Below are 26,814 nucleotides of genomic sequence, written 5' to 3'. Positions count from 1 at the left end.
TGGTCCCGCCCTTTCCAGTCTGGCCCATCGACACCGCCGCCGTTTCCTTTGAAAGACACAGGTGACTAACTCAGTGCCTATAGGAAAAATCCGCTCAGGCGCGGCGGCTGTCACGGAAGGCGAAGCACAAAGAGACTGGAGTGAGGTAGGGAGACTGCCACACGGAGCTTCCCGTATGGCCTCCGTTCTGGCGCTGTATTGGCCACCTCACGGCCCTGTGTCAGGAAGATGCGTGTAGTGTGCCGGACGGGTCCTATTGAGGGTAACACTGCGGCGGCGCAGTGGGACGGACGGGTCGGACTGAGGGACATTCCACGCCGCTGCGCTCCGCACCGAGCAAGGAGGGAGGGAAAGTCCGGACCAGAGACAAAGGGGGGGAGCCGAGTCGGGAACATCCGGGTCATTCGCCGCTGCCTCAATCCGGGACACGCGCGGGTGCTGCGGCCGCTCACGGTGAGGCCTGGCCGGGCGAGGGCCTGAGGGCGGCGGGGCCAGAGGTTGCAATGGTGACGGAGCCTGGGGCAGGGAAGTGGGTCTTGGGGGTGCTCGGGCTCCGGTTTCTCCTGATCCCTGAGCCGCCTTCTCTGGGCCCGGTCGCTCCCCCCCGCGGTGTGAGGGGGGAGCTGCTGCAGGGCCCGAGTACCGACGTACCCCGGCCGGCCCCCATTCCCCCTGCGCACGGTGCGGGCCGGGCCTTGGCCTGCGAGCCTTGGGTGGGGACGGGCCAGCGGCCTGTGCCCCCGCCCGCCCCGGCGGCACTTGCGCGCGGCGGGCCTTGGGGAGCCCGCCTTTCCCCACCTGCGGGTCCGGAGCTCGGGCTCTCCCTGTCGGAACTCGGAGTGGCAGGGTCTGGGCAGCTAACCAGGCTGGGACGGGCCGAGTCCCTGCCCGGAGGAGCTCCTGGCCGCAAGTGCCTGTGGTCTGTACAGCAGCTCTCCCCGGAGTATCTTCGCTCTCGCGCCTGTGTAGGGTAGCCCCTGCCCCCAGCGATTTCTGACAGGGAGACGGCCCCTCTCAGCCCCACTTAGGGACTTACACTGGGTCCCTCCCTACTGTGAAGCATAAACTATGAGGGCCTATTGAGACACCCGCACCACTTACGGAGTGTAGGGACCGCAACGCTGGCAGGCGTTTCTGAGCACTGCCTTGAAAACTGTTTTACAGACCTAGTAAAGTTATGGAGCTGAAGAAGGTAATAGGGCTAATATCTGTGAGTTGCCTTTTGCTGTTCCACTGTGGATAAACCTCAGGGCTTCTGTATGTAGGCAAAGCCAAACACACGCTTTTTCTGCTCCCATCCTGTTAGTAGGGCGTCAGTCCAGCATTTCGTCAGTCCAGCATTATTCTGATTGGATCCCATGCTTAGGCGCTCTCTACTCTTCACAGAAGCAGAAGGTTTTCACTCTTTGGACAAATTATTCATACGTGTATTTTCCTTGTGTGCTAATATTTAGCTTCTCAAATAGGAAGTGTAGGTGTGTAAGACTAGCTGTGTTAGACACTTTCATACTAGTGTTCTGCTGTGGGCTAAATAAGAATTGTTAAAGGTAACCAGGATGTAAAACAAAATGGTGATCCTGTAATTATTCCAGGCACCTGTGAGCCCTCATTTGGAATACTGTATGCAAATCTATTTCCACAGGAAAGATACTGCTTTGGAGACATTGCATCACAGGGCAACAAACGGATTCTTTGGACCGGACAAGCTGGGTAGCCAGGGAGATCAGTAATGGGATATATTGAGCAATTCATCTTTTGGATGTAGGGTTTGGCTTCAGCCAAAATAGTTAATGACAGACAGATCTTACCTGTTGTTTTTTGATGTCTTATGTGAAATGAGTTTGGGCATTTCAGTTCAGTTCCTAGTGGGCAAATACCAGCATAACAAAAAATCATCACCATGGTTGGTGCTCTGAGGCAAAGAACTGAATAGGAAGTGGAGGCTGACCTCTTTATTATGTTTTCAAGTGGCTGTTGCAGGCCTCTTCAGTCTTCATGGCTGCTAGCTCAGTTCCATTCAGCACTAGTAAACTCACCAAGTTTAGAAAAAAAAATATCAAATTTAACAGCACTTACTTCTCATGGGGAAAAGAGAAGACTCCAGATGTTAAGAAATGTGAGATGGAATTGCTAGAAACTTCTTATGCAGCTAATGGTCTCAAAAGCTAGTAGCTATAACTGAAAAATCAGGCATTTCAGGTAAAACTGCTACTCTGAAAGAAAACACACAAGAAACAGATTTATTTTTGAGGAGTGGTTTAGTGGAAAAGGAGATGGGATTCGGAGATGCTGGAGTGGTTCTTCCTGGTGCTAAAGTGTATTCCATGTAGTGGTTAGTTACCAGAAAGTATAGTAGCTGCCAAAGGCCTACCTCAAACAAACATGATTTCCTAGATTTCTAAATACCCTGAGGAAGAAAATGGCAAGTTTCCTTACTCATCTGCTTTATTTTTTTTTCATGTTTGCACTCTAAATACCTAGAGTATTTCATGGGGAAGTTGCTAAACTTCAAAAGGGAGGCTGCTGGAGAATAAGGAGAATGAGATCTCTAATACAATTCTTGACTTGCCTGTGAATCTGGAACAAAGGGTTAAAAATTAGATGCGACAATTCCCCACAATGCATATAATACTTTATACATCTGTGGCAGTTTCTGTCTGTGGATTTCAATGTGTTTTTAGTTAATTTTACATTTTTTCATATCCCAGTTTTTCAGAAGAGTAAACAAAGGCAGAGATTAAAATGAAATGGTCAATTTCAATTGCATTATAAGTTTTTAACCTATATTACTGATAGGTTAAATTACTGAAACTGAAATGAATTAAAATCTCCAGTTTTACTTTCTGTGTTTACAAGTGCTTGTCGAAGTGGAAAGAAATACTTGAAGTACACAATGAAAATCAATTAAGTATGAAAACATTTTGCCATTTTCACAGGGCTTGGTGGTTAGGATACTTGAGCTCTGAACACTGTAGAGGAATGTTTAAAATTTTAAATTTGCTATTGGAGTTTAAAGAGACAACATGGAAACATTCTCTTGGGCATACATTTTATAAAAGTTTTCCCCCATCAATTTAAATTGTGTGCCAAACTTGGGTTGAGTCTCTTTAAGTAAGTAATTTGCCCAAAGTCATCCATTGTTATGGCACACCTGAGAATAAAACTCAGATCTAAAGACTCCATACTTGCACCTTAATCACTAGACAAGAATTCTTTGATTTTGTGCAACAAATATTGTTGTACTTTACTATTTTTCTGATGAAAGGTGGAGAGGAAATACTAACTTGTCTAAAGTCACATTTGGCAGATTTTTGTCTTGATTGGGTTTAATTTTTTTCTGCAAAATCTTCTCAATTTCTTGTTTCTGCATATTTCCAGCTAATTACTTTGAAAATCTGCAGACCATATACATTAACCTGTAAATAAGGAGGTCCGTTTTCTATCTAGGAGTGTATAATAGCACCATAGTATTTGTAGATCCATTTGTAGTATTTTTCTGAGCTAATTTTTAATGGATTTTAAGGTAGAAAACTTGCTACGTGCCATGAAATCCATGTTCAGGTTTTCAAACTCTGATTATTCTCTAGCCCAAGCGATATGTATAGATTGAAATGAATTCTAGAGCTTAAAAGTAAATTCACAGCATGAGGGACTTCATGCTTTCTTGTAAAATAATTAGTCAACTAATAATTAGCCTCATTCGATCTATTAGTACATTAGTAAAATTTTCAAAAGCACCTATATTGCATTTTTTACAAGTGACTTAAGAGCCTAAATCCCAGTGACTTTCAGTGGAACTTTTACTTCTAAGTGCTTATGTCCTATTTGAAAATGGGACTTAAGCTTCTACGTCGCTTAGGTGCTTTTGAAAATGTTACCACTTGACTACTAGACTAAACTGCTGAAATAGCTTGGTGAGAATCCTGTACTATTTAAGGGCTGTGATTTATCTTTTTCATGTAACACTGATCTGATATTATAGTAATGTGAAAGGAAACATTTTTCTGTATAGTAATGTGAAAGGAAACTGATTTTTCTGTAATTATACTTAGCATTTAGAGCTTTACAAATATTAATTTAATTCCCCATGCTTCTGTGAGAGAGGTCTGAGTTATTTCCATACCCCACATGGAGTGTGGGGGATAGGTAGATATACTTATACAACCTAATATATTTGACTTTTTTCATGTAAATAGGATTTTGGAGCCCTTCCCAAGACTTAGTTTAATTTTAATCTTGAGGTATAAACACTTAAACCACTAATATAGACAATATTGTGTAGAAACCCTCTGAAAGTAGTCTGAATTTGTCTTGATTAATATGCTAAACTGATGAGTCAAATTTCTGTTCCAGTGAAATCTGAAGAGAACTTTCTACAGTTTCTTCTTACACTGTAAACTTGCTAGCCCATTGCACAGTGCTGCTGGAACAGGCAGGTAGCCTGCAGAAAGATGCACGAGACTTTACCTTAAACCAAAGATAGTAGCTCAAGGTCCAGTAAGTCGTTTTGTTGAGAACCTTGTTTGGTGATAGCTTGTAGGTACTCTGTAGGCTACAGCAGTCTGAAAAGCCAGAATCTTTGCTCACATATACATGTGCAATTTAGGACTAGTCTACACTTAAAATGCTACAGGGGCACAGCTGCAGTACTTCAGTGTAGATGCTACCTATGCTGACAGGAAGGTTTCTCCTATCAGCATAGGTAATCCACCTCCCTGAGAGGCAGTAGCTAGGTCGACGGAAGAGTTCTACATGGGGACTTAGGTTGGCTTAAGTGTGCCATTCAGGGGTGTGGGATTTTTTCACAACCCTGACTGATGTAGTTAAATTGACCTAATTTTCTAGTGTAGACCAGGCCTTAATCTGTTAACTTCATGGATCTGCATTTGTATAGCTGAGAGCAAAATCTGGCCCTTAATGTTTCCTAATGTTTATTATGCTTTTCGATAATAAACTTAGACTGTAGAATTTGAAATGTTCACATTGATCAGTTACCTCTTTTCTGCATCTGATAACTTGGGATATTCGATTAGGTTGTAAACACAATTTGCTTTCTCAGTTTGTATAGTGATGGTATTAGTGTGGACCAGCAGCTACTTGCTGTATCTGTCTGGTAATGAGTCTACAAGTTCTTCAGTGGTTGAAGGGAAAGAGAGGCTGACTGCACAATTAAAATGCAAGGGCTTAAAAATGGCCACATGTGGTCAGACATATGGACCATCTAGCCCAATATCCTGTCTTCTGACAGTGGCCACTGTCAGATGCTTCAGAGGGAGAGAACAGAACAGGGCAGTTTATTGAGTGATCCATCTCCTATTGTCCAATCCCAGCTTCTAGCAGTCTGAGTTTTAGGGAGACTCAGAGCATAGGGTTGCGCCCCTGACCCCCTTGGCTAATAGCCATTGGTGGACATATCCTCCATGAACTTGTTTAATTCTTTTTTTTTTTTTTTTTTTTAAACCCAGTTATACTTCTGACCTTCACAACATCCCCTGGCAACGAGTTACACTGGGAATTGAGTGAAGAAGTAGTTCCTTATGTTTGTTTTAAGTTAATTTAGTTAGGTGACCCCTAGCTTGTGTGTCATGTGAATGGGTAAATAAAACTTCCTTATTCATTTTCTCCACACCATTCATGATTTTCTAGACCTCTATAATATTCCCTCCTCAGTCATCTCTTTTCTATGATGAATAGACCCAGTCTTTTTAATCTGTCCTCATATGGATGTTGTTTCATACTGCTAATAATTTTTGTTGCCCTTCTCTGTACTTTTTCCAGTTCTAATATATCTTTTTTGAGATGGGGCAAGCAGAATTGCATACAATACTCGAGGTGTGGCTGTATCATGGATTTATGTAGTGGCGTTATATATTCTGTCGTCTTATCTCTTTCTTTCCTAATGGTTCCTAACATTCTGTTAGCTTTTTTCACTGCTGCTGGACATTGAGCAGGTGTTTTCAGAGAACTATCCATGATGACTACAATGTCTTTCTTGAGTGGTAACAGCTAATTTAGACCCCCCACATTTTTTATGTAATGTTGGGATTATGTTTTCCAATGTGCATTGCTTTGCACTTGTCAGCATTGAATTTCTTCTGCTATTTTGTTGCCCAGTCACCCAGTTTTGTGAGATCCCTTTGTAATTCTTCCCAGTCTGCCTAGGACTTAACTATCTTGAGTGATTTTGTGTCCTTTGCAACCGATACAAAACTTTCACCATCATTCTCTTTAATGAACTACTGAATATGAATATATATGTCAGGGTTCTACTGCACATATTTCCTGATTCTTGCTCTGGGATTGATGAGTGTTCATCTATAAATGACACTGAATAAATTATTCCTTTCATAACATGATAGAAAATGTTTTGAAACAAAGTATTGGTCTCATAACGTGACTTGTATCCTATTCTCACAGCATCCTTTCCATGAAATCTGCTTTTGCTTCCACAAGCAGAACAAATGATTAGAGGCTCATACAGTATTCTTTGGGCACAGTATTTAACTAGCCCCACAAATGTTCTGGCATAGCAAAGAGCCAAATACATATCTCTACCATATTCATTTAACTTAATCTGTGTATGAGTGATTAGTTTCTAATTCTAGGGAAAGTTAGACCAACTGCAGAATTCTGGAAGCAGTATTATTACTTTATCTATTCACCCTATCCAGATCTCACTTTTTCTAATGAAATTTAGCTTTGTATAAACATGAATTTAATTGTTAGCTTTCAAGTTGTATTTGTGGCATTTCTGGAATATATGCATTCAAGCAAAACTAACTCTGAAACTCAGAAGTAGGACTGGATGGAAAGTTGTTGTGAAATATCATTGAATGCATTAATGTGTGAGTGTGTGTTTCTTCAAGATCTAATTTGATGCTGTTATTCAAGACTTGTATGAAGTAGGTGTCAGATCTCTTTGGACCTTCTTTGTGTTGCTCAAGGGAAAATATTAAAATTTTGAAGGTGACAAATTTCCAATTTATAGATGATATGGCAAAGTAGTATGAACCAGTGTGAAGTTCAAAATGAGGATTTCTATAAACTGGAATTAAAATGCTTTTCGATAATAAACTTAGACTGTAGAATTTGAAATATTCACATTGATTAAATTAATACCCAGACTGTTAATGTAACAGGAGGAAAGTAGTTGTAAACCCCTTTATAGATTCCTTCATCTATTTAGATAGATGGCAGTTAGTAATAGAAGACTAATGAGATGCTGTGTACTGAAAGAGGAACTGTTGAGAGCCCTCTGGCTGTCATACAGGTTTATGTATTTACACAAATGAAATTAAACAAGTTGGCCTGATTTTCTGAGGTGCTGAGTACCTGCAACTGTTCATGAAGCTGGGGGAATGAAAACTTTTTGTGAGGAGATTCTATGAGCTGCTTCTTACTGCCCATTTAATAAATTAACTCCTGGGCTTTTGGGTACCAATTTAATTGTCTAAATAAACCACCTTCTCTTGTTTATCACTGCTTTAGTTTCATAAAATCGCAGGACTGGAAGGGACCTCAAGAGGTCATCTAATCCAGTCCCCTGCACTCATGGCAGGACTAAGTATTATCTAATATTTTCCTTCTTGGATTTTGTGTGAAGCTTTCTTCTTTTTCCATTGTCTTAATGTGCGTCACTCCTCCCTCTTGTAATAATAGATCTCTGCTTTGCTTTTCTTTTTTTCTGGGCTTGAGATCTGAAATTTTTTTGGCACATTTTGTTTGTGACCCTGATTCCACAGTATTGTCCTGCTTCTAGTAGTCTGTATTGCTTCCAGAAAGACAGGATTAAGTGTGGTCCTCAAGTCCAGTGTCCTGAAATGACACCTTGGGCCAACTATCTTGTGTATCTGCCAGCTTCTTTCTCTACAGGCTCACATCTGTACTCCTGTTTCTGCCCACCATTAATTGGTGGTTACTACTGCAGTATCATCAGATTGAAACTGATATGATCTTGATAGGATTGACATCTTAGTTGCTCCTGCGCAGAATAGTTTGTGTCCCAGCCAGGCAGCAGTTTACAGGCTACTTTCTACTGCTTTCTGGATTGCTGGTAGGGAAGCTCAGTAAGCATGATCAGCAGCATAGATGTCCTCCTCTGCAAGTGAATGCCACATCGGTCTCCTTAGGGAGACAGAATATTTGCACGCTCTCTCAAAATTTAAACCCCTATTGTTCCTGAACCTTTATCTTACTACTGGCAGTGTGGTATATGTTGTATCCTATTCTGACAGCATCAGAATGTAGTTGTTAAACTACTACTGAATTCCCTTTGCCAATGTAATGCAACTGTGAAACACAAGATGGAGGTAGTGTTCTTGAACTTAGTTCAAGTCTAGTACTTTAAGGCTTGTTGATACGGGGAAATTTAGTGGCATAACCTATACTGTTAGAGATTAGGCCAGTAAACATCCCTGTGTAGAGAAGTTGATCTTAGATCAGCATTTTTCAGATGTGGCCACATGCAGCCACTGTGGACTTTTCTTGTGGCCACAGCCTTCTGGGCTGTTATGGGGTGGGGTGGGAGGAGGGGAGTAGCGAGTGGCCCCTCCCTGTTGCTCCTGGATGTACTGTTTTGGTGTTGATTGCTGGTGTGCCAGCAGGGGCTGGGTCCTGTCCTCCCTTTGGAGACACCTGGGGCACAATGCTGGAGAATCAGGCAGCCGGTGAGTTCCCCACCTTCCCAGGGGTGGTGGGGGTCAGGCTTCTGGCTTCAGCCCTGGAGTGGCAGGGTAGCAGGCTCTGGCCACAGGACTTTGGGCTCCAGCCCCCCACTGCCTCCCTTCCACTCACCCCATGGCCCCTGCTGCCTCCCCCGATGCCTCCCTTCCAGGGCTTAATTTGTCCCGAGGCTTGACAGGGCTGAGTAAATGTGCTGTAAAAAGCAATACTTGTATGTTTGTTACTATCACTTTTCACAACAGACTTACTAGCTAGCAATAAAAAAAATTACAATGATTTGGACATATATATGTGCATATTTATTTTTCCTAAAGCTAATTAAGTATTTTAGGAAAAAGTGTGAGAGCGGCCACCAAAAAATTTGTCCTGAGAACCCCTCACATAGATGCTCTGCTATTTCTAACAGAACTTCTATGCTGTGTAGAGCCTTAAAAAGTAATTGTTTGCCAGTCCATCTAATAAATGTTAAAAAAGAAAATCTGTGGAGTTTGAAGAGTATTTATTCATCACTGCATGACTAACTTGAGGAGTTCTATTTGCTCTAACGGGCAACTGTTTGTTTTAGAGGGATTTTGAACATGTCTGGGATCGCCCTCAGCAGACTTGCACAGGAGAGGAAAGCTTGGAGAAAAGACCATCCATTTGTAAGTAGAACAGTACTCTCAAGTGGTTAACTTCTGCAACTTCACACTGAACTTGTGTTGTTCTGGTGTCCTTTTTTAATGTGAAATGAAACTATAAAGCAGCTGTTGAAAACTCCTCCTCTGATACATGAAGAAATGTCAAGCAAGTTGGTGTAGGTAGAGAGGGACTGCATTGTACAAATATATGTTTTGATGCTGCATCAGCGTTAAATGTACTTTCAGAAGTCTTACTTTGGGTTTCTGTTTTAATTCAGGGATTTGTAGCAGTACCTACAAAAAATCCAGATGGCACGATGAATCTCATGAATTGGGAATGTGCTATTCCAGGAAAGAAAGGGGTAAGACTTACTGTTAATTTAGTTTTCAGCATGGGAGATAAATGTTAACAAATTTTTAACAGATATAAATCATGAATAACTTTTAGTGCAGTTTATGAAATACACTTTAACATAAGCGTTCAGTTTTAATCAAATTCCAGAACTACTTTGGAAGCCACATGGAATAGGCACATAGGAACTGCCATATTGGATCAGACCCAATGTCCATCTAGTTCAGTGTCCTGTCTGTGACAGTGGCCAGTACCAGATGCGTCAGAGGAAGGTGTAAATAGTCTACAGTAATCATATATGGGATAATCTTCCCCTCTTCCTCCTGCGTTGTCTCAACATAGCCTTTAATACTTAAGCCCTGAAGCATGAGGATTAACACCCCTTTCAAAATATTGTCGTTAATTATAACCTATATAATTAATTATAACCTCTTACCTATATAAATGTCCAAACCCTTTTTGAATCTTGCTAAAATTTTCACCTCAGTGACATCCTGTGGCATGACTTCCACAGTTTATTACATGTTATATGAAAAAGTTTCTCTTTTTCACCTTTTTAATTTGAGTGTCCCCTTGTACTTGTGTAATGAGAGAGAGAGCAGAAGCTCGCTATTTGCCTTCTCTATATGTTGTTTTATTTGATGTTTTTATTATGTCCCTCTTATTCATCTCCTTTTTAAGGTAAATAATCCCAGTCTTTTCAGTCTCTCTCCATAGTTTTTCCTTGTTCTTGATCATTCTCATCACTCTTCTCTGAACCTCCTTTAATTCTACAGTATGGTTTTTGAGACAGAGTGATCAGTACTTTACAAAGTATTCCAGGTGAGACTGCACCATTGGTTTATATTCCATGGCAAAAAACTATGCTAATGTAGAGTTAAGGTTGCTTGGTAGTATGCTATCCCCTTAAAGAACAATGAGTTGAGCAAATTCAAAACTTGTGAAAACCAGGAAATGCACTGTTAAGGTAGCCTATGGAACTTTAACTCTGTTCCCTTTAACAATGCCCCATTATGCCCTTATAGTTTACTGTGCCAACCCTACAGTTGCTTCATCTCCTTTTACAGTTCTTCACCTCCTTTTACAACCCATTCACTCTCACCCACAGAATTCCATCTAATACTGCTAAAGGACAAAAAAGGAGGGGGAGTGCTTGCCCACCCCACCTTGCTTCTATTCCTTTGGGGCTGGTAGCCTATAGGAATTTGGATATGCTTCAGGTGTAGCCAGTGTATTAGGTGGTATGTACGCTAACAGTAATAGGGCCACTTGATAGAGCTGTGTTTGTGTTCTGAGGACTTGTGAGGGTTACTTTGAGGTGTGTGAGATCTATATTTTGCACCCTCAGATGTGTGTGAGCAAAAGGAAGAGGTGCATGTGTACCTTTTAGGATCCAATATGCATAATTTCAGTGTAAAATTGTGTACATTATATAATTAGCAAGGCATGTGGTTTTATTACAAGGGTATTGTCAGTAGCAAGCTGGGATATGAGAGTAGTTAAGCATTTATTATCTGCTTGCATACCCTGTGGTCAGTGTCCGGTGTAGCTGTGATGAAAAATGGCTCTGCTTGGTAGAGGTATGTTTGTGAGAACTGTGGATTACTTTGAGGTTTGTGACCTAATTGTGATCTGTTTTGCACCCTCTTGTGTGTGAGGAAAGGGAAGAGTACATATGTACCTTCAGGATGCAATATGCATCATTTCTAGGTGGAATTGTTGGTTATCTCAGTAGCAGGGCATAAAGTCGTTATTACAAAGGATATTGTCAGTAGGGTGGTGGAATATGAGAGGATTCTAATGCTTTAGTGATGGTTAAATGAAAGTGTATGTTGAGATGGTATCCTGAGAGTAAGTGTAAGTAAGTTGTAAAACGCTGTGAAATGGTTCTTAAATTGTACCTGAGTGGTATTCTTTCTAGGGAGTTGGCCAAGTGTCTGAGTGTACAATCAGATCTGGAACCTTTGGAATCTTACAGTGTCAATGGCCAGTGTGTACAATGCCTCAATGTGTGCATACTCAAAGAGGGTAGAAGAAAGGTGGCATGGGCAACCTTTCCCCCCCACCGTTTGTCTTTTAACCGTGTTAGATGGAACCCTGTGGGTGAGAATGATTGGGTTGTGAAAAGAGTTGAAGAGCTTGTATATTTCAGCAACTGTGGGCTTGGCAGAGTATAGGTATGTATGTTAAGGGGGGGTCTATTGGGCCAGTGCTGAAAGAGAGCAGAGTTAAGGTTGCATGGGCAACCTTTGCTCAACTCGGCTTTCTGCAAGGGAATGACTTACCACAAAACTACTGTAACTCTGCGATAATATCATTTTTTGCCATTGACTTTCCTAGCTTTTTTTAAACAGGAAAAGATCTGTTGGTAGGAGTTAATAGTCATTTAAACAGTTGTACATATGTCCTGCAATTCACATAATACTGAGCCAGCCAGCCGCCCTTTCCCTCCCACCGCAACAAACACACCTCCCTATCCATGCCCCTGACTCAGTCACTGTGGTCCCCCAGCCCATAAGCAGGGAATGCATCTCCCTGGAGTCCGTTACCTGATAAACAGATTTTCTGTTGCTATTATTTCCTCCCCACCTATAACTTGATTTCTGGGTAGTTCGTGTAGCGAAGGACAACTATGTTACGGTGGAGTGTTGTTTCAGAATGGTTGGAGGGTGGAGTTTGTGGCTGGGCCAGTGAGAGAAACCACAGATAGGGTGGTTGTTCCAAACTACTGATAATCTTATGTCAGAGAGAGATCCTCTGATCCCTGTCCAATCGATGTGCCCCATCTTGAGAAACAGTGAGGTGTCAGAGTTTGAAATGTTTCTGTGCCAGACAGCATATGTTTTCTGGTCAGCCATGAACCCTCCAATTTCCTGATTTATTGTTTTTCCAATGCTTATCAATAGCTTTTATATCATCACTGTAACAATTACTCACATGCTCAGCCAAATCCGAGTAAACTATCACGGCTCCTGGACACAAATCTCTGAGTTGTCCAAATCTGCTCTGGTACATTCTGTGAGATGCATGACAGTAATAAGGCCCCAGTGAATCACCACAATGTTGGGTAGAGCACAACCTCTAAAATCAATGGGTAGATGCTGCAGAGTGGGCAAAACATGATGCCATCAAAGGCCACCTCTTTCCATGCCAATCAGCCTGTAGTCAGCAATCCCCATGTCGTGGCGCACGCCTTGATCTTCTGCAGACTTCTGCCATTTTATGAATCAGGAATCACACAGAATCCACACTGGCAACAGCACATTCTCCCCCCACCCGCCCTCGTGGTCAAGGTACCTGCACTGTCCCTTCCAAACCCCCACACTGCATGTATTTGGAAACACCTCATGAATCTGCTCCCAGACCAGGAAGTAGCCACTTCCACTCCCTGCCATCTGTCCCCCAGTGGCTAGTAAAATAGACTTTTTTTCTCAAACAGCCAATCCAAGTCTTGCCTCTCCCTCCCCCCAAAGTCCTTTGTCTCTGGCTCCTTCCGACTTGATAGAACAAAGATTATGGTTTGACTGACTGCTGACTATTCTGCTGTGTTCACTGGAAACCTCTCAATAAAATAAAAATGTTATGTTGTAACAGCTTGTAGTAAGCAACAAAGATTTAATAATTCATTGTACAGATGTACAAAGGTTGGGACTAGAAACCTCAGTGGTAGGGTATTCACTGTGAGCAATGGTGTTGGCACAGTCCCTTGAGCAACCTAGGCAAGCATAAGGTGGATGCATGGAAATCCTAATATTTTTTTTCTTTATTATCAGACACACAACATAATTCTTCCAAAATGCACATCTACGAAAGCAATGAATGTTTTTTCTTAAATACTATTCACAGTTTGGGTCCCCCAAAGACTTAGTGGGTGCCATGCAGTACCTTGGGTAAAAATTGACTGAGACTATTTTGACCCACATCACAGCAATAGTCTGAGCTCTAGATCTGTGCCAAAAAAATAATAATCTAGAAACATTTTGAAAAAACAGCTGATTTTTTTTAGGGCTTGTGTCTCTGGAACCTCTGGTTTAAATGACCCCAAATTTGGCTCATTCACCCTGCACAGAACTCCCATGAGGTTCAGAAAAATCCAGTAAAGCATGTGCATTTTAGAGCACTTAAAAATATGATTCTCTAAACAAGAAGGATACAGGGATGATGGAGGGAAAGGGTTCCTCTACACATCCTCTCCAGTGCAGGAGGCTCTGAAAGGTGTGAAGCATTAATTTCAATGTGATGTTGCCAGCTGAATGGCAACACCCCATATAGATGAATACAATCTGAAACAATAGCTGTGAGGCCCGCTGTACTCATACCAATGTACATTTGTAAACTATATTGCTCAGGGGTGTGAAATCCACTATACTGAATATCCAGCACTGTGTCAATGGGAGGACTTCGCCCTTTGGCATAGCTACCACCTCTCACGAAGGTGGATTAACTGTGCTGATGGGAGAAACTCTCTCCTGTAGTAGTCTTCACTGAAGCGGTGCAGCTGCGCTGGTGCAGCATTTTAAGTGTAGACCTTAAACTGTTCCATTCATCTCCATTGGTCTTCCTATTCCCCTCCTGAGTGCTTTAGAACTTATGAAATGCATGAAGGATTCCTGTTTTCAGCCCCTCATCCAAAGGAGCAGGACTTCCCCAGATTCTGGCTCACATAGGGAACAGGGAGGGGGCCTGAGACTCTCCCAAAAGGGCAGACACCCCAGAATCCAACTTAAATGGGGGAGGGTTGAACCACTGTAGGTGGGCACCGGCCCCCCCAGATCCTGGCGCACACAAGGAGACAGGTAGTAAGGGGCTCACACACTGTTGGGGGAGAGGGGGGGGTCAAGGCCCACCACAATCCAGCTCATGGGGGGGCAAGGAGGAGGTCTCTGACCTCACTAAAGCTGCAAGAGTTCACCAGATCTGGGCACACACATGGGAGGGGAGAATGTGGAGCTGACAGATGCCGCCTGTCCCTGTTTCCCCCCAGTTTTCTTGCCACTCACCCCCATGCAGCCTTCCCAGAGCCCCACACTTCCACTCCCCTGAGCCCCTAACAGCTCTCCCCTTTTCTACCACCCATCCCCATTTATCCCCTTCCACATCACCCTTCTCCCTTTGCTGCAGGCCCAAACCTCACTTGTCTGCTCCCTAATACCTCATCTTTCCTAGGAAGCATTCACATGTTTAATTTTTCATCCCAAAATTCTTTGATTACATTCCATCCAAAACAAAATTGTCACTCAAGACTCTCAAATTGTAGCAACCTCCAGCCACTCAGTCCAAAACTTTTTTTTCCTCAGATGGGGGTTTATGCTTATTTTACCCACAATTATATTAATTAAAGGGTGAATCCATAGCCATCAATGTCAATAAAGTCTGTAATTCATCCAGTCATTAGTACCTGTCAGTTTAATGGTACAAAGCAACAGAAGGAAACTGTTTTTTGGAGGGTTAACTCAGAAACCCTTTGGTCAAATGACCCCAAGCTTGGATCACTAACACTACCCTGTATCCCCATAAGACACACCAAATTTCAAAGCAATCTGAGTAAATGTTCAGATTTTAGTGCACTTACAAGAGTCAAATTTAAAGCATATAAAATAGTAGGAATGGAAACCTTCAAGCTTTTTTCCCCCCTGTATCTGCATGCATAACATAAAAATGTATGGGCATGTCTTCACTAGCAATGTTTAAGCACTCCCGCAGCAGCACTTTAATGTGGCTGTGTAGTCACGGCTGAAAAAAAACAAAACAAAACCCTACCTCCACGAGTAGCTCCCAGCGCTGGGAGCACAGCCTACACTGCCACGTTGCAGCGCTCAGGGAGGTGTTTTCATACCCCTGAGCAAGAAAGTTGCAGTGCTGTAAGGTGCTAATGTAGATAAGCCTTTAGTTTGCTTAACTACTTTTCCTGGTTTGAGTCCCCTAAAGGTTTAGTGGGTGCCATGCACAACTTTTGGTAAAACTTCACTGGTTGAGACCATTTTGACCTACAGTATATCAATAGTTTGCTCTCTAGCTCTGGACAAAACAAGACCACATAGAAACTTTTTAAAAAGTGGCTGTTTCTTTTTTCAGGTCTTATATCACTGCAGCCCCTACCTCAAATGACCACGAATTTGGGTCACTAACACCCCCAGAAGCACACCAAATTTCAGAGGAATGCGACTTAGCATGTTGTTTTTAGGGGATTTAGGTTGAACTTTAAACAGAAGCTGTGAAGCAACCTTAACTATAATGCTGACATAATAAAGGCATTATAATATCTGTGTATTATTCTCCATCCCATTCCTTACACATCCTAGTATCACTTTTTTTCTTTTTTTGACTATAGGTGCACATTGTGCAGAGGTCTTCATTATCTGTAGTGATGCACAGGACTCTTTCCTGAGTTAATAGTTAATTTAGAATCCTGTAAGGTGTATGAGTAATTTAGTCTCTTCTCGCCGAAAGGGGTATTACTTCATATTTATTGACATAGAAGTTCATTTGCCATCATGTTGCCCATTCACCTACTTGTTTAGGTATCTCTGAAGTTCTTCATAGTTCTCTGATCCTAACTAACCAAAATAAATTTGTCACCTGCAAATTTTGCTACCTCATTATTACTCATCCTCTTTCAGGTAATTAATAAATATATTTAAACTTTAGATCTAGTATGGAATCCTGAAGCACCCTGCTGTTAATGATAAATATCTCTTCTGAGTAACCTGAGTATTTGGACAACTTGCTCAACGTTACTTTGCAATCAAATTGACATCTGGTTTTACTTGGTATGAATTTCCAAACTTGCAAACCTAAAATTAGTTCTTGATGCTTGTATAAAAATATACAAACTAGAAGGAAGATCTCTCAGTGAATGAGATTTGCCAACTTAATACGTAAATCAGTTATCCAAAATAAGAGAATCACCTATAATAGCAGATAAAGGCCTGGTCTATACTCAAAAGTTAAGTTGATCCAGCTATGTTGCTCAAGTGTGTGGGAAGAATCTACACCTCCTGAGCGACATGGTTAAGGCAATCTAACCCTCAGTGTAGACAGTGCTAGGTTGATGGAGGAATTTTTCTCTTAACCTAGCTACCGACTCTGAGAGTTGAATTAACTGCTGATAAGGAGAACCCCTCCCGTCTTGTGCTGCTGCAGCGTTTCAAGTGTGGACAAGCCCAATGCACCTTCTCAAGTATAATTATGCCCTCACTAGATTGAGTAATATCAGAATGCCTTCCTAGCTTTTACCGTTTGTTCTAGAATTTTTCTTGATAATCTTTCCCTTTTAGATCAGATTTCACAATGGAAACAAAATATTGTTTCTTTTACCATTTCCTTCCACCCTCTGTCAGATATTTGTCTTTTGAGTGCAAGCTCTTGAGGACAGGGATTGGGTTGCCTTATGTTTGTATGACGTACAGCATCATGAGATTTTGAACCTTATTGGTGGCCAGAGGCACGTTAGCATTTAAATAATAAAGTATGTCCCCTGTTGAGTTCAGATGTGTTCATACTAGATGTCTTAATTGACTTATTAGCAAACTGAAGTGTTTATAAATCATGCTTACGTGGCAGAGCAAGTTTTAGGTTTTTTCAGTCCGTGCCTTCTCTACATGTAAGGTAACTTCTTGACCTTATCTGTATACCACTACTTGCCTTGTTCATACACATGAACCCAATAGGTACACCGATGCAGCTGTGAGATATTATTGCAATGCTAAAAACTGACTTGTACTCTTAAACATCTCATATGATTTGCTGACTCTTAAAATATAAATTCCCAATCGTAGCTCACCATATGAACTCAATTAAATAAATTGCTGCTAGTAGCAGGAAAGATGCCTTTCTGACAAATGATTAGAGTTCCGTGTTGGCTACATTTCTTTATGGTAATGTACATCGCCAACCACAGACAAACTTTGGGATTTCTTGTAAAATAGGTACAGAAATCTCACTTCAATGCTTAGATATCATGGTGGGTGATCTGTTCAGCAAATGGCAGAACTTTGGCAATGAGAGAGGTCAGAAACTGAAGAGTACTGTACCTGAATCTGTAGGAAGGAGGTAGAGTACATGCACCCAAACTACAACTCACCCAGGATGATGCAGCTCCCTTACTGGTGCCAGAGGTACTGGGGGATTGTAAGTGACCAAGTATTTAGGGCCACTGTCTTGCATCTTACATGGTGTTCCCTAATGCAACACAGTGCATTGGTACAGGACTGGCATGATGGGGAGACAACCCCTACTGAAGCAGTGACCCCACTTTTTGCAGCACCTGAGTACTCCTTTAGTAATCCCCCATTGTGAAATTTAGTGAGAAGTGGTATGACTAGTCTGTATCTAATTCATCATCCTTAAGGGGTATACCTAAGTAACTTCCTACCTAAATGACAAGAGGCCACACTGACCCAGGTGCAGTGGCAGCAGATAGAAAACCGGTGGCCCGGTACCCTATTACCACAGGAATGTGACTCAGGTAGCTCAACCAACTTCTTCATAGGGGGATGGCCTGTAAAGATTCCAACACCCTAGAGAGACATAAGGAGACAGCCTCTAAAGATACCTTCACTGTTCCATCAGTGACTGATATAATCGGCACCAACCTTCTTGGAACTTTCCATGTGTGCCCATGCTGGTCTTCGGGATGAGAGCAGCTTCATCTTTTGTGGTTTTTCCTCACGGGAGGGCATGCAGTGAAGGTTGGATTGCAACATTCTTACTGTCATTAAAAGCATGGGTGGGTGGGGTATTCTTAGTGAGAAACTGAAGATTTATCAGTGATCGATAATAGTGTTAGTTAGGATTGGGATATTAATAATAGCACAGTAACAATACTGAGGGAGAAATGTGAGACTTTTGAAGAACAGTTGCTTAAAACAAAGTCCAGGAAACAGTTAATTGAAATTAACTTAGTGCCTTAAAACACAAAATACATTTTAAAGAAGGAAATTAAAAAGTTTTTTAAAAAAACCTAACAATAGGTAGGCAGAGAGGCAAGTATCCTATAAAAAATATTAAAATAAATATATATAGTGTAGCGGATAGTCATGTAATAACCCTATTTGTTGTGCTTGAATGGTTTTTTTTCCCCTGGCATGCACCTTTAATTTCTGTGTCTGTTCTCTTTAGACTATAAACTCCCCATCTATTTTGAAAGTGCTTGGCATACTTTGGGTGTTACCATAATCTAACTAACTTTGCTGAAATTTCCTGACAGACACCATGGGAAGGAGGCTTATTTAAACTACGGATGCTTTTCAAGGATGACTATCCCTCCTCACCCCCAAAATGTAAGTAAAGTGACAGAATACCAGTTTCTAATAGAATGGTGTTGAATCTGAGTGCTTATTGCTGTATGAAAAACTAACTACCTGCTTTCTGCTGACAAATTGGAGGACAAATTGGAGGATTGGGCCAAAAGAAATCTGATGAGGTTCAATAAGGATAAGTGCAGGGTCCTGCACTTAGGACGGAAGAACCCAATGCACAGCTACAGACTAGGGACCGAATGGCTAGGCAGCAGTTCTGCGGAAAAGGACCTAGGGGTGACAGTGGACGAGAAGCTGGATATGAGTCAGCAGTGTGCCCTTGTTGCCAAGAAGGCCAATGGCATTTTGGGATGTATAAGTAGGGGCATAGCGAGCAGATCGAGGGACATGATCGTTCCCCTCTATTCGACATTGGTGAGGCCTCATCTGGAGTACTGTGTCCAGTTTTGGGCCCCACACTACAAGAAGGATGTGGATAAATTGGAGAGAGTCCAGCGAAGGGCAACAAAAATGATTAGGGATCTGGAACACATGACGTATGAGGAGAGGCTGAGGGAACTGGGATTGTTTAGTCTGCAGAAGAGAAGAATGAGGGGGGATTTGATAGCTGCTTTCAACTACCTGAGAGGTGGTTCCAGAGAGGATGGTTCTAGACTATTCTCAGTGGTAGAAGATGACAGGACAAGGAGTGATGGTCTCAAGTTGCAGTGGGGGAGGTTTAGGTTGGATATTAGGAAAAACTTTTTCACTAGGAGGGTGGTGAAACACTGGAATGCGTTACCTAGGGAGGTGGTAGAATCTCCTTCATTAGAAGTTTTTAAGGTCAGGCTTGACAAAGCCCTGGCTGGGATGATTTAATTGGGGATTGGTCCTGCTTTGAGCAGGGGGTTGGACTAGATGACCTCCTGAGGTCCCTTCCAACCCTGATATTCAATGATTCTATGATGGTAGGGTGGAAGTTTTATAACACTTCATTAATTATCCTGGATGTTTAATGCCTATTATAGTTAAAACTGAAATGGTTATAATCCTTATTTTCATGTGCGTTTACATACCCATCTTTAGAATAAAATTTTCCCTGGCTTGCCTCTTTAGAAAGTTTAAGAAAGCTGTTCAGCTGCTTAAATTCAGGGAGATAGGAAAAATCTGTGGGTTTTTTTTTGGTTTTGTTTGCGTTTTTTTGGCTTGAGGTTTTTTAGGGGGAAAGGGATTGGTTTTTTTAATTAATGATCACTTTTTTCTAATATGGTTCCAGTAAATATGGCTCAATTTTGAAACTTGGCATAGTTGTCACTGACAACTGTTGCATCTGCTAAGTTTTGTACTGAAAATTGTGTATTGTGCATTCTTGATAGAAAAGTACCTTAAGTTAAGAGGATAGCACGTAAGTGGAAGCAGTGTGAATGTGTGTGTAGCGAGTGCATACTTGTTTTGAAAGACCTCCATAAGCTGAATAGACATACAGCAACAGCTCTCAGGCTACCTAGCTCCAGATTTTTCTTCATTCTGTGTTTTAAAAATCTAGTTTTAATTAAATATTAAAGATGGGAGATCAAATTTTCAAAAGTTAGGATTATTCTATCAATTTTTAACTTAGCAAAGTTGTCTACCTCATATTTTTCTGTTCCTTTCCCTTAAATGTTCCCATGTACTATAAGATACTCAGGTGGTGCAGTGTTGAAGTAGTAATAATTTTTGGAGTGTTTTCACTTTAACATTTGATATCATAATCATAACATTACATTAACATTAATTTGGCATTTTTTTGCATGTGATATGTGTACAAGACACGTATTACATAAATAATTTTTTCTTTGCAATTTTTTATCCTACTGCAAGCTGTAGAAACCATTTGTATTTATGATTATCTTTGGTGTTCGTAATACTGGTATTCTGGCTGTAGAGTCAATACATTCTGCTTTATGATAGCTATATAGCTACTACTGATCATAATGTTCCAGTATCCATTAGGGAAACCTTTAGGAAAACTGTCTTTTAAAATTCATGGATATTCTCTGTCTATGGAGTTCTGTTGCCCTAGCTAATCACTGGCTTTCTTGAACAAATTATTTTTCAAATCTATTATTTAAGTTACCATACAGCTTTTTAAAAACAAGGCTGTTGCTTTTTGATGTCTTTAGCATCATCTGGGGCAGGAATGTGTTATCTCACATTGATGTCAAGATTTAAGTTTTTCCAATTCAAACATAAGAATGGCCATACTGGGTCAGACCAGTGGTTCATCTAGCCCAACATCCTGTCCGACAGTGGCTGGTACCAGGTACTTCAGGAGGAATTAACAGAACAGGGCAATTATCAAGTGGTCCAATCCCAGCTTCTAGCAGTCAGAGGTGTAGAGACATCCCAGAGCATGAGATTGCATCCTGACCTTCTTGGCTAGTAGCCATTGATTGGCTTATCCTCCATGAATTTGTCCAGTTCTTTGTGGAATCCAGTTATGCGTTTGGCCTTCACAGCATCCCTTGGCAATGAGTTCCACAGGTTGACTGAGTGGTTGCATGAAGGAAGTACTTCCTTATGTTTGTTTTAAACCTAGTGCCTATTCATTTAATTGGATCACCCCTGGTTTTTGTGTTATATGAGAAGGAAAATAACTCTTCCATATTCACTTCTTCCACAGCATTCATGATTTTTAGATATCTATTATACCTCCCCTCCAATCGTCTTTTTCCTAAGATGAACAGTCCTTGTCTATTTAATCTCTCCTCATATGGAAGTTGTTTTTTGTTGACATTCTCTGTTCTTTGCAATTCTAATCCCTTTTTTGAGATGGGCGCTCAGAAGTGTATGCAGTATTCCAAGTGTAGGCATACCATGGACTTATATAGAGGCATTATGATATTTTCTGTCTTATCTATCCCTTTCCTAATGGTTACCAACATTCTGTTAGCTTTTTTCACTGCTGCTGCACAGTGAACAGATGTTTTCAGAGAAATATTCATGACGACTCCAAGATCTTTTTTGTGACTGGCAACAGCTAATTTGGACCCCATCATTTTGTATGTCTAGTTAGGATAATGGATTGAATGTGATGCTCCCTGAGAGAGTACAATATGCCACCTAAAGGTTTCTGTCCTGTTTCTTCAGGACCTTGGAAATTTATCTGATGTGTTTAGGCTCTTTCTTCAGTTGATCTCGAATTTAATGCTGGTGACATAACAGAGAGCCTTTCTTTTCACTTGTAAAAGTATACAGCAGGCATTTGGAGAAATATCAGCTGGCTTGAAAAATTCTGCCAGTATTAATGGAATTCCTCATTTTAAAGCGAGGTAATATTTCTGAAACTGTCTTGCTACAGAATCAGTCATCTTCCACTTTGTTTTTAAGTCCTTACAGAGGCAACAGAGATATTAAACACAATTTAATTTTAGGGACAAAATTGATTGTACAACCTAAATGGAATAGAAATGTCCTGATTTAAATGTAATTTAAGCTTAATTTAAAATTCACTGTTGTATTCTGAATGCAGTTATTGGTCTTGTACATAGATAAAATGAAACAAAAAAAAAGATGGAAACTTAAAATAGACAAACTTTTAGTAAGGAGACTTTTTAAAGGTATTATAAATGTCTCTTTAATGTAACACTTGCAAAGAATGGGGGGAGTAGGTGGTGAAAATGTATAGATGTGGTCATCCGAGTGGATGTGCTTCATTATTTTATGAAGGAGTGTGGAGTGTTGATATAAGTAGTATTACTTTTTGGGCCCAGACCATCACAAAACTACTCTGAATAGAGCTTGGTGAAATAGCAAGAGAAACTGTCCTCTGGTGTAAGAGCTGTTGCTTGTGGCAGTGCTTGTTTTGGGAACTGTATTTCAAAGCAGGATGTTTGTTGTGCTCCTCCTCATGTCAGTGCCTATTAATGTTCATACAGCAATTTAAACATATAAAGAGTGTTGTGTGTTAAATACTATCCAGGATACTCTTTCAGTCCACCGTATTTCATAGCAGTGGTGGGATCTGAGCTCTGGGAGGAAGCAGTAAAGGTTTGGGTGAGCTGCTCTGTACAGAGTTCTTTTAAGTAATAAGTGATCCCCTGTACATTTTCACTGCACTTAGTGTCATTTAGCATTAATGAAATCCTCCTATCTTAGCATGAATAATAGGTAATATTGTTCATTCAGAACATATTTTGGCCTGGATTGATTAACATAATCAGTAATGTGACTGAGATCTGGTGTGGAGATACAAGTAGACCCATCGAAGGAGGGAGAACTAAAGGTAACTGCACTGCAGAAAAACTTCATGGATTTTCTGAATGGGATTGTGACAATGGGAGATTGGTTGCCTTGTGGTATAGGGGAAATGGCCAGCTTTACTAGAAGTCGCCTTTTATATGTTCTGATTTAATGAAACTTGGTTCAAAATCTTAGATTTGCACATAAAGAACTCTTTTCTTCCTTAGGTAAATTTGAACCACCATTATTCCACCCAAATGTGTATCCTTCAGGCACAGTGTGCCTCTCCATCTTAGAGGAGGATAAGGATTGGAGGCCAGCAATCACAATTAAACAGGTCAAAACATTCTTCTGCTAAAACTGTACACCTTTGCTTGCTTTGTCAGCTTAACTTTTGTGTGATTCTCAAATGTCTTGTGCACAATTCTACATTTTATTTATAGAAGTTCTGAATTGTATACGTTTCATAGTAATATTTACATAAATTATTTTTTTCCATGTTTTCTTATACAGATCTTGTTAGGAATACAAGAACTTCTAAATGAACCAAATATTCAAGACCCAGCTCAAGCAGAGGCTTACACAATTTACTGGTTAGTAGCTGGATTTTTATTTATTTATGTAACAAACACCTTGACTGGCCTATAGCTGTTTGTAAACCCTGGGTCTCCATTTGTGTGATTGATGGTGAGACAGGTAAAGCAGCTTCTAGAAAATAATTTCTGGGTTTGCTTTATGTAGAGATGTTTAGTTCTATGCTGTAACCTCAACAAAACAACCAACTAACTTCAAAGTTAAGGTTGAAGGTCCAGTGATAGCAAGGCAAGTTAATACAGTAGCATATATAGAGGCCCTAATGAGGAATCAAAGTCCCATTGTGCTGTACAGATATGTAAAGAGTCCTTGCCCCTAAAGAGTTCACAATTCTAGGTTAACAAGACATAACAGTTGGGTGAAATTAATGTGTAGAGGCAAGGGAGAGGACGGATGAGTTAACAAGTCCTGTACAGTAGCTACATGCACAATCATTCCTCATTACATTCCTAACTGTAATGAACTGGGGGGTTCTGTAGCCATTTTGGTCTTAAATTAGTGGGTTTACAGTTATTTTGGGGGAGTTTGTGCAGTGTATATGGGGCAGCATAGGAAAGAGTATGGAGATCTTAGTGAGAAGTGGGCTTATGGGTGGTGACAGCTGGAACTTTGTCAGAATGACATGGCATTGGATGCAATGAGGTTATCCATTTGAAAAGTAGTGTAGGGCTAAGCTGTGAAATCTTAAAGATAAGAAAGAACATCTCTGATTGTCTAAGCAATCTTCTCTGAGATCCTTCCTGTCCCATAAGCAAAGAAACACAGAGGGCAGAAGATTCTGAAAGTGAATTGCTGGCTAGTAAGTGGTGCAGGATGGAGAGCTTTCTTTGCAGAACATTGTTCCACCTTCTGTGGGAAGAGGCGGCTGCATAGCTTGGATGGCTTCCACCTCAGTAGAGGAGGGACCAATCTCCTTGGGGACAGACTAGCTAGAATAGTCAGGAGGGGGTTAAACTGATAGCAAAAGGAGATGGTAGAAAAAGGAAGACATGAGCACTCAGGTGGCAGAAAATTGAGATGTTGAGAACAAAATGAATCGAGGAACCAAAAGACATGAGGGGAAGAAATTTTTTAATTGCCTATAGACTAATGCTAAGAGCCTGGGTAACAAACAAGAGGAATTGGAATTGCTCATTTATTAAACTGGTACCCAAATGCATGGTGCTTCATAAACAGGTGTCCTTTTTATATGAACTGTTAAATGTCCCTGTTCAAGAATAAATTTCCTTCACATGCCAATGCTTTGTTTAGATTTCTGCTGTACTGTGTTATTTCACTACTGGCTAGTTGTTCTGCAGTAGTAGCCATGTGGTAAACTACCAGTACCAGTTCCACGAATTATCTTGTCTTTTTCTTCCTTTTAGCTATAGGAAAGTAAGTTAAACTGCACATCTATACACAGCCTTCTAAGCCCAGCATCTTCTCTTGCCCGACTTTTAGGGTGGGAAGAAAGGGCTGTGAGACCCTGAGGAGAAACCCTGTAATTTACCAAATCTTCAGTGAGATATAACATGTGTAAGAGAAACTTTGGAAGAAATGACATTACTTTAGTATACAGTGTAGTGTAGTGGTAACCGTGTTGATCCCAGGATATTAGAGACACGGGTGGGTGAGGTAACATGATATACGTTAGTATATGAAGAGCACTTAATGAAATAATAGAAATGTCATGGTATTTTCACAGACATCTATTCTGTGGCGAATCTAACAGAGTAACTCTGTAAATGTCTTGTCTCCTTCCACAAAATGCTTTTGCTTCTGAGATACAATCTTCTTATTTCCTGCAGCATACCCTACTGGACAGATGTTAGTGAGCTCTGTCTTAACCGGGCTACCAACCTGTTTAGACTAGTCACTTCTTTCCAAACAAAATGGGTCCTGCAGTGCAAATGACCCTCTCATTAATTAAATGAGCAGTGTTTGGACAGTGAGCTGCTGGTATAGCCAAGATTTTTTTTCTGTTTACCCTTTGGACAGTTCAGTCATGGGTTTTCCTACTGTCATGAGTACATAAGATACTTCATCTTTTCCTAATCTCTCTTGCCTTAAGGAATAATTTGAGGGTCTCATATTCATTGTGCAGCTTGACATAATTGACATCTGAAATGTCTAATAACTTTTTTTTTATATCCAGCCAAAACAGAGTGGAATATGAAAAGAGGGTTCGAGCACAAGCCAAGAAGTTTGCGCCATCATAAGCACCTGTCATACAGCATCTTAAAAAGGAAGGGATTGGTTTGGCAAGAACTTGTTTACAAAATTTTTGCAAAATCTAATGTTGCTATGTACAATTAATATTCACTTAGGGGAGGGGGTCGTATGTGTGCCATTTTCCATATTCGCCACTTGTATACAGTTCTGAATTCGCTGAATTGCCCCCAGTTTTTTCATACAGGGTCTCTTCCTTCAGTCTTTTGTATTTTTGATTGTTATGTAAAACTTGCTTTTATTTTAATATTGATGTCAGTATTTCAACTGCTGTAAAATTATAAACTTTTATACTTCTATAAATTCACTAGTATCTCTAGTTACTTTGCTATCTGATGCAGGCATGCTTTAAAATGTTTAGAACTATATTTAGACTCTAGCTGGCTGTATGAAAAAATCATACCCTCCACCCCCTTCCCTTCCCTTAATTTGTTTTTCTATCTTTCAGAAACTAGGTTGTTATTGCTTAAGAGCCTCAGAGATCCAAAGTCAGCCAGCATCTTGATTCTGCATCACTTCCTTTTGTGTTTATATGGCGTTTTGTCTGTGTTGCTGTTTAGAGTAAATAAACTGTTTATATAAAGGTTTTTGTTTCATTATCTTCATTGAAATGATAAAAGGAGAAAAGCCTTCCAGTTAAATATAGTCTCAGAAAGCAAAATTAAATGACCCTTCCTTTTTATAAAGGCTTCTAATATTGTACGCCTGTTTCATTGTTAGCATTCCCACCCTGCACTCTCTTATTGTAGAAGTGACCCTTCTCTAACTCTTTATTCTTGAATGATAGTCTCTCAGACTTGGTTAATCTAAATTAATTTCTCAGGTCTTTTAAGGAAAGTCCACTCTGACTAGCACATTGGCCATTACCAAAGCTGATGATTGTTTACAGTGGTGCTGA

General features: G+C 40.7%; 1 protein-coding gene across 2 annotated transcripts; it reads left to right on the top strand.

The window, feature by feature from the left end:
* Positions 1-26,499, top strand: UBE2I (ubiquitin conjugating enzyme E2 I). Of its 2 annotated transcripts, none has more exons than XM_048866731.2 (7): positions 1-145; positions 9,248-9,326; positions 9,581-9,664; positions 18,863-18,935; positions 23,342-23,451; positions 23,628-23,707; positions 25,843-26,499. In XM_048866731.2, exons 2-7 carry the CDS (start codon positions 9,261-9,263, stop codon positions 25,904-25,906), a joined length of 477 nt encoding a protein of 158 aa, XP_048722688.1. In that variant the 5' UTR covers positions 1-145; positions 9,248-9,260; the 3' UTR covers positions 25,907-26,499. The 2 variants fall into 2 exon arrangements, with proteins under 2 accessions (XP_048722688.1, XP_048722686.1); XM_048866729.2 differs by lacking the exon at positions 1-145 and adding an exon at positions 187-453.
* The last annotated feature ends 315 nt before the right edge of the window (positions 26,500-26,814 follow it).

This window comes from Caretta caretta, chromosome 10 (assembly GCF_965140235.1).
Source record: "Caretta caretta isolate rCarCar2 chromosome 10, rCarCar1.hap1, whole genome shotgun sequence".
In the NCBI taxonomy this organism is placed as follows: domain Eukaryota; kingdom Metazoa; phylum Chordata; order Testudines; family Cheloniidae; genus Caretta; species Caretta caretta.
This window is presented reverse-complemented; position numbering and strand designations above follow the sequence as displayed.

Excerpts from the sequence above, each read along its gene's own strand:
- UBE2I (XM_048866731.2), top strand. The coding sequence starts at position 9,261 with ATGTCTGGGATCGCCCTCAGCAGACTTGCACAGGAGAGGAAAGCTTGG. Across the intron at positions 18,936-23,341 it reads TCCCTCCTCACCCCCAAAAT|GTAAATTTGAACCACCATTA; the intron begins GTAAGTAAAGTG and ends TTTCTTCCTTAG. Across the intron at positions 23,452-23,627 it reads CAGCAATCACAATTAAACAG|ATCTTGTTAGGAATACAAGA; the intron begins GTCAAAACATTC and ends TTTCTTATACAG.